Consider the following 17,838-nt stretch of genomic DNA (forward strand, 5'->3'; position numbering starts at 1 on the left):
GCGACCTGGGACGGTGCCCTCTCCGCGGGCGCGGCATGGCGATGACTCTGGAGCCGCTGGGACTTCGCCGTCACTACTCTGTATGCTCAGAGGTCCTGGTCTGCCCTCGTCATCGCAGAATGCCTCATTAATGTATCCCCACCTCCTCCCCCTCTCTCTAGGCCCCCTTCCTAAACCTTGTGCATTTTCAGTGCAAGCAGGCAAGCAGGCAGGCTGGGCAGAGCCCGAAGTCTTAGAGATAACCACAACAGTGGGATACGCACACACAGAGTTTTCACACTCCCCCACCTCTGACCCACCCTCAGTCTTGTACTCACCTACAAATGCCCCAAATTCTACAGGGCCGCTGTCTGCTTGAGGTTGCTGCTGGTAAAGCCCAGCCAGGGACAGTTCTGGGTGGCTGGAACCGCTATGCTGCAAATGCGAGCTGCGGATGTGGAAACGAGTTCCCGGAGAAGGTACATTAGGCAGGCTGGATGGGGAGTCGGAGAGGCCCGGCTCTTGTGGACGGGTCAGCTTATTCTGGGTGAGAGAGTGGCCCCGGGGATGCAGCTCTGGAGGGGAAAAGACCGCTGCGCTTTGGACAAAGGCACTGGAGGTGGTGCTGGCCGAGGTGCCAGCCTCTACAGAAGGGAGCCCGTGCCCAAACAACCCCTTCCTCTCTGGACTCAACGTTATGTTCAGGTTGGGGTCCAGCCCCTGTGCTGCTCCAGTGCTGGGACTGAATCTCCGGCTGCCTTCTGCTCCAGCCCCACTCCCTACACCGATCCCGAAAAGAGAATCTGCCATGTTAGTTCTGGCCTGTGACGAGCCGAAGAAGGCCCCCACACTGCGTTTTCCAATCACGGACGATTTCGAGTGGGGACCAGTGTCTGTTGTCACGGGGCCAATGCTGGGGACCACATTCTTGGACAGACTGAGCTCGCGGGTTATCTGATTGTGGACTTTGCTGGCCTCTGATGCCCTCTGGGCAGTGAGAGTTTTCAGAGTGTCTACTGTCAGAACGGAGAGGTCCTGCAGGTGGCCGATCTGAGAGTCCAGAGTGTGCAAGGAGCGTTTGATAAATGTAACCTTGTTCCCGACCTCTCTGAGCTGCATGCACATGGTCTCAACCCTGCAATGACAAAAAGCAGTTGAGTCATTTACTTCCAGTCCCCGACTTTCAATTAACATATTTACATTAAATTATACAATGACTTGAACATTCTCACCTCTCTGAAGTGGCACGTATGCGCTCTTCACCTCCCGAGTGGAACTGATCCTCCTTTTCATGGAAGTATGTCTCCACGCACTGCTCCTCGAAGTCATGAAGCTTCTTTTGGTCTTCCTCAGTCAGAAACAGCTCTAGAAGAACAAAGGCGGTCAAAACATTAAATCCCTCGATACGTGTGAGTTAGAACATGATGTAGCCATACTTGGTCCATAGGTGTTCTCCTTTTTCCTCTTCCTGCACATGCAGAAGAGAGAGTAAATATGGCAGAGCAGGATGACAGGTGGTGGGAGGACAGGTTTCTCATGGTAAACCATAATGAAGTGGTAGCGCTGGTACTTCCACACCAGATTGGAAATGGACTTCACTTGCAGATACACATTGCTGGAAAACAGCACGCAAACAATAATGACTATGGTGGTGATGAGAACTATGAGAAGTGCATATGGCAGCGGAGGATTTCTTACTTAAAGAAGGCGATGAGGAGGTTGACCATGAGTATGTACTGTACAAAGAGGTAGACTGCTTGTAGGAGAGGAGTCAGCCACACTCCTGTTGCGCACAGCTGCTTCGCTAATGGTTCAGTATTGTTGGCACACACTGGAAAATGGAAAAAAGAGATTTCCACCACATACAAGTCTCAAGTCCAGCACATTTGTCATTCTTAGGATGTAAAAGTCTCACTGGTAATTATTCTCCAATTATTCTCACTGTTCTTCCTGACAGCATTATTCTAGCATAACTTCTCATTAGCAGATCAAAAGAACATAATTCATGCTTTTACATGTCTTCTCACTTGCATTACATTACACGTTCCCACTGCAGAGCTGACATCCTGCAGAGCTTAGAGGTGGGGAATTTAAACGGTGGTGACCGTTGGTGAGGCTTTGTCAGGGAAATGGAGAAGGTAAGTTGATCCTGTCTCATCCAGTCTCATGTACATTTAATGGGAAAGGTTATACTCCCATTATGATTGTGTTTATTTAATATAAGTTGACTGTCAAATTTACCATTGGTCCGCATTTCTAGCATAATGATGTATAAGTAGTGTGTAATCTCATTCTTATTAGGATAATGAATAATAGAACTACCGTTTCAGCTTTCCCCAATATTCTCAACTTTGGGGCATTTTGTGCAACATTTCACCTCCCCTCTGCTCCCACCAACTTATATTTAAAATCTGATGCAGAAATTTGAAAATCAACCCTTTGACTCTGAAACCCACTCTTGAATCAGGCTAGAAGCTCCAAATGAGTTGCTATGGTGACTGGATCTGAAGACAGTGTGCTTTTGGTGTTAACTGCCTCTTACATCTTCACCTTTTTAACCAGACCAGTTACAACGCGTACCTTCTGCGTATGAACCACGTTGTGAGGCATGAGTGGAAATCTGTGCGTTTGATTCCCAGCGTTGGTTTTGAGTGACAATCAGTAATCGTGCTGTGGGAAGACTTTAAATAATGCCAGCCTTACCCTGAAAACCCTTCCTACCGTCCTCATTGTCCTTACCATCGATTTCATAGGCATACACTTCTCCGTACATCATCCAGTAAGGCTGGAAGACAACATCTTTGGCCAGTGTCCAGCTGGGTTCCTCATCTGGGTACAGAATAGCTTTCCTTGGTACGCCAAAGCTCAGCAGCACTATTGCCATTATCACCACAATGTAAAACATATTGGCCACCTGAAAGAGATGCCCAGTGAGTGAGACATGCACTATTATGAGATTACTTCATTTCCCAACATCTTAACAGGAAGCTTCTTGAATTTTATTCCGGTGTCACGTGATTCGAAGCATCGTTCTGTGGTGACACGTCAACGGCAGGAGCCATTATGAAAAAGAGCAGCTGAAAACTATGAATGTCTATGACGTCTACATGTGAACGACTGCACAATGATGATGAGACTATTGCTATTCCATTGCATCCTCTTCATCTCCGCTGTGGTGTGCACATGCAGACTAAAACAGCAGAAAACGGATGATTCTGCAAACAGGTCGGCAAAGATCTCTCCCTCTCACCATTTTAGCGATCATCATGACGTATGGTCCAGCTTGCTGGTTGACGGCCAGGATATCCATGAGTCTCACGTACCAGAAGATGATATTGAGACAATAGACAATTCTTCCGGGGATAAAAACATCTCCCCCTGCCAACCTCAGCCCAAAGCCAATAAAGAAGGTGGTGATGGCCAGAAAGTCACATATATTGAAATAGTCACTGAACCACACCTTTATCTTTTGGCTTATTTTGCCTGCTTCAGACATAAACATCTGCAAAACAAGAGATGTAAGAAAGACGATGATAGTTAGCCGGCAGTCCTTGGTCAAGTTAAACGCTACTCTGAGATTTGCTTCCATATAAATACATTAATTACTGTCATTATCTTTAAATTATAGAGCCAGGCAACACACGTCTTTAAGAAAAGATCAGCTGCACGTACCTCCCGAATTTTCTCAATGGCAGAGGTAAATATGTAGAGGATGACCACCCACTCTTGAGGAGAAGGCCAATCGGGCATTTTCACCAGCACGACATATGAGTAAATCATCAAGAATCCCAGGTAGAAAAGCTGGTGGTGGAGGCAAAATAGTAAGAACAATTTCCTTTAAATGTATAACACATGAAAGATTACATTTTACAGTATATTGTAGAAAATACTGGACAGAGCAACCAAAGCCACATGCTGCTCTCTCGCTCTATATTTTGAGATAAATTTAGCGGGGGCCCTCTGAGGGGGCTGGAACTCATCAGAGCACGGCGAGTTAGAAACAAACAGTATTTTGATCTCTGCACCCTCTGAGGTCAGCTGGCCTTTGGCCACTTGGATAAGAACTGTGTGTGAGACAAAAGTTCAGCTGCCAACTAAGGTTGCTCTTAAATGGAAGAAGTGAGGGGGGTGGTTATGTAATAAACAGGACATGAGAATTTCTGCCTAACTTGTATCCAGTATTTTTAATACCAATGAATGAATCTATTGAAGGACTCTAAACAAGAAACAAGCACATGCCGCATGACTGTTTCCCACTGGTACATGAAATCCTCACTGAGGTTTACACAAAAAAGCTCCTTTCTATTTAAAGCTCCGTTACCCATTGTTCAAACTGTGGGAATGTTTGAAAACATCCATACAGCTAGGCAGGTTACACACACGTACCATCGGTGGGAAGAAGGCTACGGTTTAAAAAAAAAAAAAGGTTGAACCTTGACATAGGTGCTAATTGGTGGAAAGTCTGCCATTAACAAGGATCTGATGGATCCTGCTGAGCTGCACTAATGTAGTAAAGTCAGGGATTGGAAGGAGGCACTGCAGATGTAGATAAGCCAGGGCACAGGCTTTATTACGCATGCAAACAGTTTGGGTGATAATATCAGCTGCTCGCAGTTTCGTTCAGCCTGAAAAACAGTCCTGTTCCTGCAAATAAAGGTCTGAACGACGACTCTCCACCTCCTGAGAACCAGCCTCAGGCTGGTGTGTCTGAATAAACATAAGACCAGGTGATGAGTGATAATCCCGTACACGCTTGTGAATCTGACAGCACCAAAAAAATGCTGCTCCAAGACAATTCATTGGCCACATCCTTACATGTTCATGTCATTCTTCTTGAAACAAAAAACAAGAGACGAACACCCTCCCTGTGTAGTGCCTATGACCGAGAGCTCCTCTCTGATAAACAACCACAATGGTTGGACATGATTGTGCGCACGAGCCTGAGATCTGCTCTGTAATCTCCCTACCGTGTTGGACCAAAACTTGACAATCGGAGCACGGTAGAAGGCATAAATTTTCCTGGTTAAAGGCAGCTTCCTGGAGCGAAACTGGGTCTCCGTGTCGTTCTTGGCATCCATGTGATCATGGGATCTGCTCTCTTTAAACACATCCTGCAGCAAGATTAGAAAGGCTCAAATCAGTCAAACAATAGATCTCCTCAATTACCCATTTGTGACTAAACTTTGAGAATACTTGGAATTGAAGGTTATAAATTCCAGTGCCAAAACCATAATTCATTCTCCATTTTCTGAACATTTGTATAACTAAAAAAGTCATTAACATCAAGTAGATGACTGTTTGTAGATCATTTATATTTTTCCAGGAGGTTGATGATTCTCTCATTAAATTATTAGGTATTTAAATGCAGCTTGTCACATTTAACTCCTTTTATTACAATGAAAAAAATTCTAAAATAGGAGAAAAAGAAAAATCACCATTTGAATGTCATCAGCAACATTCTGGAAGTTGTTTTCGCTGTCTTCCATGGTCATCTGGTGGTCGTCCTGGCTCTGAGGGATGTGAGCCATCTCAGCCTTAGATTTGTATTCCAGCAGCAGGATGGCGGGAGGCACCAGAATACTCAGAATCACCTGGGAACAAATACACACTATTGTGAATGTATGCTAATTTTCAATGACAACTAATCATGCCCATGTGAACTTCACTAAAAAGAAATTTACCATGTTACAGAAAAAAAAATCCTATTGCTCCTGAGCATCATTTATAAAAACATCAGCCAATCCAGAATTGTCCAGCTTGTCATTCAATACCAAATAAAATCTAAATGGAGCATGAACCTTGTACCAGGAGTTCTTGCGCATGTTCAGCCTCCCCATCCACATGTCTGATAGCAACATCTGGGTGCAGGTATGAGCTACAAATGGCCGCAGGTGCGAGGAAACGGCCAACTTTAAACAGGTGGAGTTGCTCCAGTTCTTGAGTTCATAGGTCAACAGCTTCATGGCCATGGTCTCATCCTGCCTGAACGACTGCTCCAGAAGGTCCACTGCTAAGGTTCCAAACTCACTGGAATAGAAAGAGTCCCGACATTAAGTATGGGGTCAATTTAACCTCTCTGGTTTATAAAATGCCAAACAGGCAACATACTTTGAGTACTCCTTAAGCTCCTCTGATGTGTCGTCCACCACATCGCTCTTTTTGGCCTCGTAGCCCATCGATCTGTAAAGTTTACAGGCCACCAGTGCCTTTGCCATGTTTTCTTCACCATGCTGCCAGAAGAAGAGTGACATTTTCTGCCTCTTCATCAGAACAGCCCACACAAGCAGCTCATTGAAAGGGTAGGGAAAGCGCCGTGTCTCTGGGTCGTCTATGTCCACAATCTCCTCTTTGCTTCTCTTTTTGTTCTGGTCACTGGTGGACTCCAACTGGGAACGGTGGGGAAGGAGGGGGGGTACAGACTCAGCCCCGTGATTCCTTACACACAGAAGTCTCATCATTCCTCTTGGATTGAAAATGGCTTACCTTGGGCTTGTATGGCTGTGCAGTTTTGATGAACTGGTTGTGCCTCGTCTTCTCCTTCTTGTCAGCCTCCATGCTGAAGGTCTCGTGATTCCTCCTCAAATGAGACCCAGGAGCAGAGTGCCTCCCTGATCTCTGTTCAGGGTGCAGCAGAGTTAACAAGTGAATGGACACGACTCCAAGATATTAAGTTGAATTAAAAAAAAGAAAGAAAATACAAATGGAACTGTCTCAAAATAATTTAGAAGACATTCACAGGTTCATGTACAGGCAAGTGCTGAAAGTCAGAAATTAAACCACTACAGACTCACCCTACTGTTGCCATGGAGATTGTTGTAGATGATGCGGAAGCGTTTCCTGGTGTAATTGCACCTATAGGTCCCTCCCATCAAGTACTCAATAATGAGGCCGATATCAATCAAAGTGATCTTATAGTTTGGGGGCAAATGACTCTGTGGGACGGCACCAACAACAGCATGAACCACCAAAACGCTCTGGATCAAACGTAGATAAGAGATTTCAGGACGACCGACACCTACCTGCTTGACATCTCTCACCAGGTGGAGGAGATTTGGGTTGTTTCCAGGTTGTTTCTGCAACAGAAAAACAACATCTTAATTAGAAAGCCTAAATCCACACTGTTGTTGATTTATGTTTAGTAAATGCAGGAAATTACAGTGTTGTAGAGCTCCTCCAGCCGATTGATTGTCAGGAAGCGATGCATGCTAACACCATTTTCTATGAGCAGTTTCACAAAATCCACCCTATCCATCACGAGGGCGTCCAACATTGCTTGCTCTAAGGAGCTCACCTACACAAAAATAAAGAATCCATTGCTAAGTAGTTTTCATAATAAATTAGTTCCAATATAATAAACAAGTGCAGGAGGAAAAGCCAAAAATCTGGCCAGATTACAAAACACACATAATAAACTTTAATAAATATTATTCATCTTCTCACTGTTACAGAAAGCAGGATTCCCCAAGTTTTAAAATAAACATGAACAGTGAGGGCAGCTTATAAAAACACTAATGAAAGGGTTCATGTTACACTCAAAAGCGTTTCATGGCAGCCTGCCCACGTCGGTCCCTCGGCTCCTCGCAGTGCCGAGGGTGGTCAACGGGGATTCTGGGGTCATTGCTGCAAGTCCAAAGGTTCGGCACTAATGCTAAGCTAACCAAACATCGTTTAAAGATAGGCTAAGGCATGCACGCAGGCGCGCACACACACACAAATAAACACACGGACATACCAAGAGCTGCTGTCCATAGACAAACACATGGTTCTTGGCAATGTCTACACGGTCCCAGGCCAGAGTAAGGACCAGCTGATCGAAGGCAGATGCGTTTGTTCCTGAAACAAATAGGTGCAACATAGAAATATATCCTCATAAGTAAGTAAAACACAGCTACGAATTCACAGGCATGAAAATCTCCAAACCGTATTTTCAGTTAGCCGGCTAGCGGGATTAAAGAGGGTTATTAGAACACAGCCCGAGCAGTAATGCAGTCAATTACACAATTACACACTGACACAGTAATACGGCAGATTAAACTCCCGAGTAAATCCCTATTCAGTCTAGTATTCTCTTCCACAGTGATCTGCTTTACCGTGATCCAACAGCCATTTGAATCAAAACGATCATAATCACAGTGAGGCGCTTTTACTTTTACTGCAAAGCTGGAATGTGGGGATCTGAGACGGATAATAACCAAGAAATCAGCTTGTTGATAAGAAAAGACAGCTTTCATTTTCCTTTTCATTGGACGTTTCAAGGATAGCAAGAGGATCCCCACTGACTTTACTTTTCAGTAATATCAAAAGCTGTTTGTCTTGTTTGCAGCTGAGCCTGTTTCACCACAGCATCAATCAGCACCAGTCACTGCCTTGCTCCACGTGAAATAAAGGTGCACTGCTTTGTTGCAATTTGTGCCCCTTTACATTCAGCACAAAGTAGAGGTGCAGTGAAATAAGACAAGTAAGAGAGAAGTGGAGTTTGAAGCCCCGTGACTGTGAGACACCCGAGCTCCTGAGCAACACACAGTGAAGGCAACATGAGGGGAGCAGTGTTCTCAATGCATATCTATTTCAGAATGAAAACATCACAAAGTCTAAATCTCCCTGTGCCAACAAGCTCAGCGTACGAATAGACTGAATCAACATTATGTAAGTTTAATCCTCCAAGAGAAGGTTGAGGGAAGAGGGACAAGGTTCAAAAGGGAATTCGTTTACCAACCTTTCAGTAAGGCCCTCAGAATGGCAACATCGATGTCCTGGTGCTCCTCGGAGCTGATGTGAAACACCGTTATCTGTTTGCAATGAAACAAGATAGCACTTAATAACAGGTTCCCACAGGCATTCTCCAAATATTTCACAGCCGTTTGATATGCGATATCGTCGCCTGTCAAAGCAAACAAGATGATCTTCAAAACTCGGTTCAATTTGTCTTTCACTTTTTCTATTTTCAGTACAAGCGGGAAATTTGCTGCAGGACGGATGGGCTACAAGCAAATTTAAAAACCAGTTGGAGAGACAGACGCACCAGCTCTTTGCTCTTCATGCATTCCATCAGAGTCTGGAAGAGATGGAAGGCGTCACTTTGGCTGAAGTTGAAGGTTTTCTTGATGGTTGCAATGATGTCGGCTTCGACCCCATCAGGAAGACGTCTGTGGGAGAGTTACGGTCAAATGTACCTGCTGTTACGGCACCGTGTTTAACTATCCCTTTAACAATAATAGTAGAATATACCAGTGCTGCGACTGTCCAAATGAACCCAGCTCATCTTAATCATATGGCTCAATAAACCTTGTTAAAACACCTGCCGATACATCAGGACATTTCGTGCCAACAAGTTCATAGTTAACAGTCATACTAGATCAGAGGTCGGCAACTCAAAATGTTGAAAGAGCCGTATTGGACCAAAAAAACCAAAAAACAAATCTGTCTGGAGCCGCAAAAAATTAAAAGCCTTATATATGGCTTATAATAAAGGCAACACATGCTGTAAGTGTCTATATTAGCTGTATTAATCTACTTTCCAAATGATAAGTAGGCTACAAATACATAAAGAGCATTCATGATTAAATGTTTATGTTCCCTGCAATGCATCCTGGAGAGAATGACGCACCACGTGACTAGTCTGCTGTACGATGGTGCTTTAAGTTTAACTTCCATTATAATGAGATGTTGAAATTAAATATTTATTATACATATTTTTACAGCATTGTAAATCTTTAAGAATGTTTGTCATGTTTTTCCTCCTACAGAAATTTTATTAAAACAAAAAATATATTCACACCATGTTTTTCCATTTTCACATTTTTGAAAAAGCTCCAGGGAGCCACTAGGGCGGCACTAAAGAGCCGCATGCGGCTCTAGAGCCATGGGTTGCCGACCCCTGTTCTATTACTGGCTCACAGGGAGGGATTTGGACTTTTATAGGGTCACATTATCAGTTCAATAAAGACATTTCCAAGTAACCGGTGACGGATTCCTTTAAACCCTCTTATGGTATCGTTGTTCTAACAGACACGGGCAGTATTACAACAGGACAAAATAACTTTACAATACTTTACACCGATTCATTCATCTTGTGTGCAGGGAATTCTGTGGCCGTTCGTTTTCACTGCGATTGTATCAACACGTGCCGTACCCTCGTTCCTCGGTCTGCTTGTGGACGTAGGCCAGTATGTCAGCAGCGCGGCCAGTCCCCTCACACACCACCACTGGGACAGGAGGACTCTCCTGGAGGTACTCAAGCACCGTCAGGATCACATTGGGACCCCCCTCAAAGATCAGGGCCACAACAGGAACGCCCTGACCAATACCTAAGAAGAGGGAGGAGATACGGAGCGTTACATTCTCTTTTTCCTCCAGCAGAACCAAACTCACAACCGCTCCACCCAAGTGTGTTTGTCAGGGGGTGTCGTGATAATGGCCAGTGTGCAGTTATCATTCAGTTACCACCACACACCCTGAGTTAATGGTTGCAAACTGAAGTTCAGTCTCGTCTAAAAGGTTTGTCAGGATGGTTCGCTGTTACAATTAAAGACGCCAACACACACACACAAATACGTTTACTGGTTTTACTGGCTGTACTTCCACAGCCTAACTTCCTGAACCTGGTTCGATATTGATACACCGATGGCGCTTCCACAGACATACAATATGTTACTTAATACCCCTCCCCCAAAAAACATCAGTTAGAGAGTTAAGTTTGTAGAACATATTTTAATACTGAACACACACACAACCTTGCTTAATTACTTTAAATTAATTGTTGTCCTGGTTATCTTGTGCTTAAATGATCTGGATTGCAGGCAAGTATGTAGAATTATCAATGTATCAAAACAAGACTTTAAAAAGCCCTCAATTCCAAAAAGTGTTTCCCTTTGACGTCATTAATTTCAACCATTTTAACCTCCAAGACTGTTATTTTGGCTATAAGAAGACGTAATTAGGGTCCTGTTTTTTGGCTTTGTTAGTCAAATGTCGTCACTGCATTAGCTCAGCAGATCTAGAGTGTTTTTGCGGATGTCATGTTAAACCTCTGGAAGCACGCAAACAAAGAAAATTGCTGTGCCCTGCTTTAAAAGGCTGGTTTTACTCACGCGCATGGATCCTTTGAAGGTTGATGTGTTTCTCTAGTTGCCGTCGCAGGTTGACCTCGGCACCATACTTGCCCACGGTCCCGTCGTCCACCAGGAGGAAATGGGAATGGAGACTGTTGAGAACATTTAGTTTGCTGAGCGGATTCAGCAGCGTCTGATACGGAGCAATAATCTGAAGGAGGAAAGGGAACAGCAGGGAAAACCAAAAATTAGTGACATTCTTAATTAGACCAGGCAATAAATGCAACAATATGAAGTTGCAACTCACGTCTCTGCCGATGAGATCGTTCCTGTTCTCGATGACTCCCCAGGGTGCGATCCCAATAGTGCAAATTTTCTTTGAGGATCTTGAGCAGTGCTCTTTGAGAGCATCCCCCACATGCTTTGCCACTCCTGTCGGCAGCAGCAATGGTCCAAATTATTTCTTCATGTAGAATTAATGTTTCTTTTCACAGAATTATTGCTGGCTAACCTTCCACACACACACCATGCCCAGTTCTGAACAATGAATAAAAATATCCAGGGCAATTAAAAGACCAAAGCCGGTAAAATATCAAGCATGAAGCTACATCAGGTACTTGATGTTATTCCTGCGGGTGACTCGGACACCGCACTTGACAGCTAATGGATCTCAGATACTAAAGAGCCATGCTAAAGCAGGGGAGACCGGTCTCGGTGCCAAAGTCATTTAAAGTAATCACTGGTCTGGGTAATTGACCCTTGTGAGCAATGATTTAAACACTATGATCAGACCACATCATCTCCACACCGTGCTGTGGCTGCAGACACAACTCAGCTCGGACACAGAGCTAAATGACATGCTGGGAACCTGGTATTAAACCATATGCCTTATCAGCATTTCGCCCTGATGGTGGTTATCCATGTGTTTGTGTAGGGTTGTGTACAAGTTAAGACAGTCGGGAAAAGAATGCCCGATTAGCTTCCGTATCCATTTAATAACAACACTGGTGATTCCTCAATACACACAGTAAAAGTTAAGTTATAAAGCTGTCAGTTTTTTAAAATATTTCCAATATACAAAGTGTATCTTTCCTTTAAAAAAAATAAAATAAACAGATCTAAACCAATTATAAACTTCCATTTAGTTTAACCTCTCTCAGTTATGCCTTGTTCTCCCCAAAAACAATCCACCCACCCAGGTTCTAGCGCAGTAACAAGATGGTAAAAGTGCACATACCGGTGTTGACCCCTCCAGTGAGGATCCAGGCCCCGGTGGTGACCGCAGCATTGATGAGACCTTTGCCCACCACCTGCTTGATGCGTGGGTGCAGCTCAAAGTTCTGAACTCCTCCGTGGACAGAGATGAGAATCTTTGGGAGTTCCATTTGCCATTCTTTCAGCATCAGCCGCAGAATGCACTCTGGCCGCGTGTCGTAGGACAAACGCACATACTGGTGTTTGGACATGGGGAGAAATCACGTCAACAGAACACAAAGCAAAGGCACAACTACAGTCTGCTGCGTTGGTTTTGATGAAATTAAAATAATTTCCAAATTACATTTCTAATCTTGTTTTCCCCAGCAGCAGTGTGCTTAAGAAAACAACTGTAACCGGTGAATGTAAAACTTGGCACCTCTTTAAGTTCACACATCAGCAGTGGAGAATTTGACCTCCTACCTTGGCTCTGTATGAATGAGACCCTCCCTGGAAGTTGATGACACCATAGGCGTCAGTAGGGCTCGCTTCTGTGTGTTTTTCCACTGACCATTCCTCAGCCGCTGAAGTGGACAGGCCGGTGTTTTCACCCAGCTTCACATCCGAGTATTTTGAGGCCAAGCTGGCTGTGAAGCCAACATGCTGCCTGACCAGGCGTCCACAGCAGCACCTGGAGCAGGGAACAGAATTGCTTTTAATTCATACCTCCTACTTATCACAGCAACAAAGATACAGGACTGTTGGGAGGGGGGGGGGGGACAAACAGCAACAATAATTACGAGCCCGGCATTATTCTCAGCACAATAATGACCCGACGCTTCAAAAGGAGGGAGGCAAATATTCAGGGTCGACTTTTCTAATGCTTGTTGGCAGATCTGTTCTACTCATCTTTCTTCAACTGTTTACACTTCTGACATCCCAGCCAAATCTGAGGCCCAGTCAGCTATTGCAGCAGCAGCGATATCATGTTTGGCTCTTACACATGTTGCATAACGCATACAGTAGCAGAGCCGATACCATTAGATACTGGCTCTATAAGTCTACTGGAAAACAGAACACAGCTGGAGAGGATAATTTTAAATAAGGTATATTCTGAATAGGTTCATTAGCAACAGCTGGGGCATTCAGCTTACTACAAATGTTTAAAAATATCATTTTAGCAATATTGTTTAAAATTCTTTTGAGTTATTTGTATGCGCTTCAAGGCATTATGTTAAAGAGTCAATGTGCATCCTGACACTCGAGACCTCAAAGTTAATGGTTTCCTGGGGAGGGCTGCTGCTGTGTGGAGCTGCAATGTAAAACAGTTCGGAGGCAGACCTTTTCTGGTGTAAAGTAACCCATTAGCAGGAATTCTTTCAGGCTTATCCTGTCAGGTAATAAAGATTTAGCACAACAAAAGACCAAACGGGTGCTTACCGGACTAGCTGTTGGCAGACCTGGCATCCTGGAAGGCATCTAGAAGAAGTTCACAGGAACAGATTTCATTTAAATGTGGAGGGCATTTGCAAATACAATAAAGACATGCTAATGTAACCTGGTGAGAACAACATTCCCAGTAGACATTTGAGGACATTTAGGAAGGTTATCAGTCAGCTAGGCAGCCAGGATAGATTGGTCTTTAACCAGGACAGAAACCTGCCGAGGGCACTCTCTTTCTCATTGACCGGACTCATGCAGGTCATTGAACAGTGATAAATGGACCCATGTTCACCAACACGTCTCAATTATCTTTGAGAAATATCACGTACTGCAGTTATGGAAGAAAACCCTGCAAATTATTGATGCAAAGGAAAACACAACTGAAAAGGAAAACTGGATCAATGGGAGTTTATAGGAGAAGAGGAATGTTTGTAAAAGGATAACCAAGAACAACACAGAGGTAAACATACATGCAGTTGGGCAGGAATCCTATTCTTTTCATTTTTTAAGAGTTTCTTTTATAATTGAACAGCACCCAGGGCAAATATGAATACGAATGGGACTTCACCGAGCCTTCTAAGCTTCCAAACCCAAAAGGAACAATAAGGAATAAAAGAGGAATTCCATCACAAAGACTGACAAACGTCAATGCGTTCAAAAGATTCATCACTGGTCTTCCCTTTTAACGCTGTAATCATAGTGACAGACATAAACACAGAAAGTATACAGAAACAGACTCATTTACTCTTAGCAGAGCGGTGGTTAAGGTCTGGGCCTTCTTTAACACACACCGTGTAATTACATCGTGTCCATGGTAATCACCACTAAGGACAATGCAGAAGGTCTGAGCCCATACCTGTGGGGGTCCTTTGACACTGGAAGTATGTACACGCATTCCCTCTTGCTGAAAGTGCTTTCTATCCAGGGTTTCTTGGACTGCGGACAAAGAGAATAAGTGACCTGATGTGAGGGACAGACAGCAGCTGATCTGATTTGTGTTGTTCAGATATATTCAGTGCAGTTTCAGGCAGATTTCACAACAGAGCAAGTCAAAATTCAAAGGGCACGTGAAAAATGTTTTATTAAATGAGAACATTTCAGAGGAAATGCAGCCGACAATGTTGCCATGTTATTACCGGCAGTAAAACTGTATCACTGCCCCCAAAACAAGGATTTGTGTCAGGGGAATTTTCATTTAATGCCCCATGCCTTATTGTTCCGCCAGCACAGCCACGAAGGATTAGCACCATTAATCCCTCCAAGCATGGGGGCCAATTTCATGAACTGGCGGCAAACGCTGTCACCCGCCTTCTGCAACAAAGAGCTTCAACAATTCCTAAAACTCACACAATGGTATTATTCCAAGGGGTGACGGAAAAGCTGTGAACCGGGCAGCTCATATCTTATTTTCTGCGGCGTCCGCGGCAACAACAAACGCTCCCCGACAGCCAAAGTTTCCACACAGAAACAGCCGGGAGAGAGTGTGACATTTTACCTTCTCTTCCTGTGCTATTACCACTGATGATTAGTGTAATTACCTGTTAAAATGGCTATTAGTAAACCTTTAATCTGAATTCTCTAGAGACCAAAAGCAACTTAAAGTTGGTTTTCTTTTGTTTGGAAAATGACACTAAAACCAAAAGCAGTTTTCCTACAGTGGAGACTCTGACGAGATCACACATGGCAGCTCAACGCACTTCTCCCACACAAATATCTACAGGCGACGCCACAGCCTGATGGATGCCACCGAGTATGTACCTGGACGTCCTCCTCTTCGTCCCTCTGTTTAAGACTTTTGTACAAGAACATGTCGAGGCTCCTCCGTGCATCTCCAGACCAAACCACAGTTACCGCAGCCTCCTCCTGAGCGGCGGACCATCAGCAGCTCATCACTGCGCTCCTCAAAGGCTCCGACTCTTGGGAGACCTGAACTCCGGGTCCACGCAGGAGTCAAAGTCTAGAGTTGACTCACGGATCCGGCCGGAGTTAAAAGCTGAGTGATCAGCGAGAGTTCGGCTCTTACAGACTCCATCCACTGTTAATATGTAAGAAGTCTCTCTTGGGGCAGATGAATGTGTCTGAGACCAACTAGATATTATACTGCAGAGGAAGAGCCCAGGGAGGCGGGGTGCGACAGGATTAAAGGATGGGCAGAGGCCTCAATGATATATACCTAGTTGGCTACTGAAGACACTAACGACTGTGATTCATCCCACACACGCACGAAACCTTCCCACCGACGCCGGCACCACTGATTACACTTTCTTATTCTGACAGCAGCGCTGGAGGACGGTTAGGGAAACCTGGAAACAATCAACAAAAGCCTCAAAATGGTGGATTCACTTCATTTCATTTTAAAGTTGATCATTAGAACAAGTGTCCTAAAACATGCAAAGTTAAAGTTTTCGCACTCTCTCAATGCTGATCAAGGATTTAGAATGATACCTAAAATGTAAATATAGACATTCACATTCAACCTGATCAAACGTGCGATGACAAATGTCGTTACAATGGCCGAATCAACCATGATGAGCATCGATTGGATGGTTTCTGCTCAGACAGAAACCATCAGGAGCTCTGCTGGTTTCAAACAGCAAGTCAGACCTAAAGATCTAAACTTTGAATTTCTCCAGCCTCTTATCTAACGTTCAAACATGGCAGCGTGACTTCTGCCAGGAAGTGAGCAAGCACACAGTATTTCACAAATTTCAAACAACCAGCTTTGTCCGTTCGGTTAGAGTTAGCCACCTGATCAGCGGACGAGCTCTAATTTGGCGTATTAGTGATCCAGCACCTATTAACAGTGATAAAAGTCAAAGCTAATGAGTTAAAAGAGGTCTAAGTCAGTCAGGCACTGTTAGGTTTGGCTGCGGTTGCAGCTCTGGTTAAATGGAAAACTGTCCTCATCTCAGACTACGAGTACGGAAGGGAAACGGATTCACTGGCCCGCGTACGTCAACTTTAGAGGGGTGATACACCCTCTTCAGGTCTGCATCTTTTACCAAATGGTGTCACAGAACAAATAACTGACAAGTCAGATTGGACTTCCCCCAGGAGTGAAGAGTGGAGCACCAGTGACGCTTTAGGTGCAGACATATTTAAACACATTATGCGGGCGTGGTGGTCTGACTAAAACAGCTCTACAATATTTACTTTAAGTCTGGGATTAGTCAGACTAACATAATAAATTGACTTATTTGAACATCATGTGCTGTAGCGCCACTAAGTTGCTGCTTGCAGAAGATAAAGAGGTATCAACTCAAGATATAGGAAACATCACGAGTGCTGGAGTCTCTCTTTTAGTGGAACTACATTCAGTTTGTCCATGCTTTGTCGACATCAATGCTAACGAGTAAAAAAGGGCTCATATTGTACCCGGACGACAACAGTATTTAAAGTAAACAGCCCATTGGAGCTAGAACTACATAAATGCATCAACATATAAAGTGTTGCATTCTGGGAGAATGCTTTGGACAGAAACACAGGGTCATGTCGATCCGACAGGATTGTTTGGGAGGATACGGCGTTGCTGTACCCAGTTAACCTGTAACCATGGCACCTGAGAATGTTAGGCAACAAAAGACTCGATCACATTACAGCCCCTGCCAACACACACATGCGCACACACACACACACACCCTCTCTCTTCCTTTCTAGTCTCTTTATCTGACTTTAAAAGTTGTATGACTGTTGTTCACGCACAGATACACACACACGTGCACACACATGCACACACAACTCCACTGGAGCTCTTCCTTCCCTCCCTTTTCACCGGTGCTACGATGTAACTATTCCACCCACCACTCCCGCCTGACGAAGTTCTGGGAGCGATAACATCGAGCTTGGCAAGAGCTAGTATAACTTTAAAAAAGGATGTGGGAATTATTTGACTATCAGCAGCACAATGTTTTAGAGTGAAAGAGCAGACAATATGTTCCTCTTAAATTGCAGTTGAACTATAATGACCTCGGGCCTCCCACCTCAGCCACATTCACAGGGGATCAGTCTCACCTGGAGTCCTCCTGAAATGGAGGAATAACCCCCCACATCCGAGGTTAGGCATTTGCATGAGCTCAGCACTGCCTGTAGGTTTGCTCTAATTCACCAACATTACGGCCTAGATATGACGTCAAAGCCCCGTCTAACGTATATTCATCTTCCTGCTACTGAA

The 17,838-nt window shown here is 44.3% G+C and overlaps 1 protein-coding gene across 3 annotated transcripts in view; it reads right to left on the bottom strand.

Moving 5' to 3' along the window:
- trpm7 (transient receptor potential cation channel, subfamily M, member 7) overlaps positions 1 to 17,838 on the bottom strand; it is a 30,020-nt gene that overhangs the window by 5,409 nt on the left and 6,773 nt on the right. Inside the window, exons 1-26 of one of the 3 annotated variants that reach the window (XM_057023210.1) lie at positions 15,426 to 15,689; positions 14,524 to 14,603; positions 13,665 to 13,703; positions 12,708 to 12,915; positions 12,268 to 12,481; positions 11,338 to 11,462; positions 11,070 to 11,241; positions 10,112 to 10,286; positions 9,002 to 9,125; positions 8,696 to 8,768; positions 7,712 to 7,812; positions 7,136 to 7,270; positions 6,999 to 7,052; positions 6,771 to 6,911; positions 6,463 to 6,594; positions 6,088 to 6,365; positions 5,778 to 6,006; positions 5,415 to 5,570; positions 4,947 to 5,090; positions 3,652 to 3,780; positions 3,230 to 3,481; positions 2,719 to 2,893; positions 1,678 to 1,810; positions 1,416 to 1,594; positions 1,212 to 1,344; positions 318 to 1,114 (exon numbers count right to left, since the gene is read on the bottom strand). In XM_057023210.1, coding sequence (XP_056879190.1) covers positions 318 to 1,114; positions 1,212 to 1,344; positions 1,416 to 1,594; positions 1,678 to 1,810; positions 2,719 to 2,893; positions 3,230 to 3,481; positions 3,652 to 3,780; positions 4,947 to 5,090; positions 5,415 to 5,570; positions 5,778 to 6,006; positions 6,088 to 6,365; positions 6,463 to 6,594; positions 6,771 to 6,911; positions 6,999 to 7,052; positions 7,136 to 7,270; positions 7,712 to 7,812; positions 8,696 to 8,768; positions 9,002 to 9,125; positions 10,112 to 10,286; positions 11,070 to 11,241; positions 11,338 to 11,462; positions 12,268 to 12,481; positions 12,708 to 12,915; positions 13,665 to 13,703; positions 14,524 to 14,603; positions 15,426 to 15,476 — 4,429 coding nt within the window. In that variant the 5' untranslated portion in view covers positions 15,477 to 15,689. Of the gene's footprint in view, positions 1 to 317; positions 1,115 to 1,211; positions 1,345 to 1,415; positions 1,595 to 1,677; positions 1,811 to 2,718; positions 2,894 to 3,229; positions 3,482 to 3,651; positions 3,781 to 4,946; positions 5,091 to 5,414; positions 5,571 to 5,777; positions 6,007 to 6,087; positions 6,366 to 6,462; positions 6,595 to 6,770; positions 6,912 to 6,998; positions 7,053 to 7,135; positions 7,271 to 7,711; positions 7,813 to 8,695; positions 8,769 to 9,001; positions 9,126 to 10,111; positions 10,287 to 11,069; positions 11,242 to 11,337; positions 11,463 to 12,267; positions 12,482 to 12,707; positions 12,916 to 13,664; positions 13,704 to 14,523; positions 14,604 to 15,425; positions 15,710 to 17,838 lie in introns of those variants that run through there. The other 2 variants (XM_057023222.1, XM_057023232.1) reach the window with 2 other exon arrangements.

This window comes from Takifugu flavidus, chromosome 2, assembly GCF_003711565.1.
Source record: "Takifugu flavidus isolate HTHZ2018 chromosome 2, ASM371156v2, whole genome shotgun sequence".
NCBI classification, from domain to species: domain Eukaryota; kingdom Metazoa; phylum Chordata; class Actinopteri; order Tetraodontiformes; family Tetraodontidae; genus Takifugu; species Takifugu flavidus.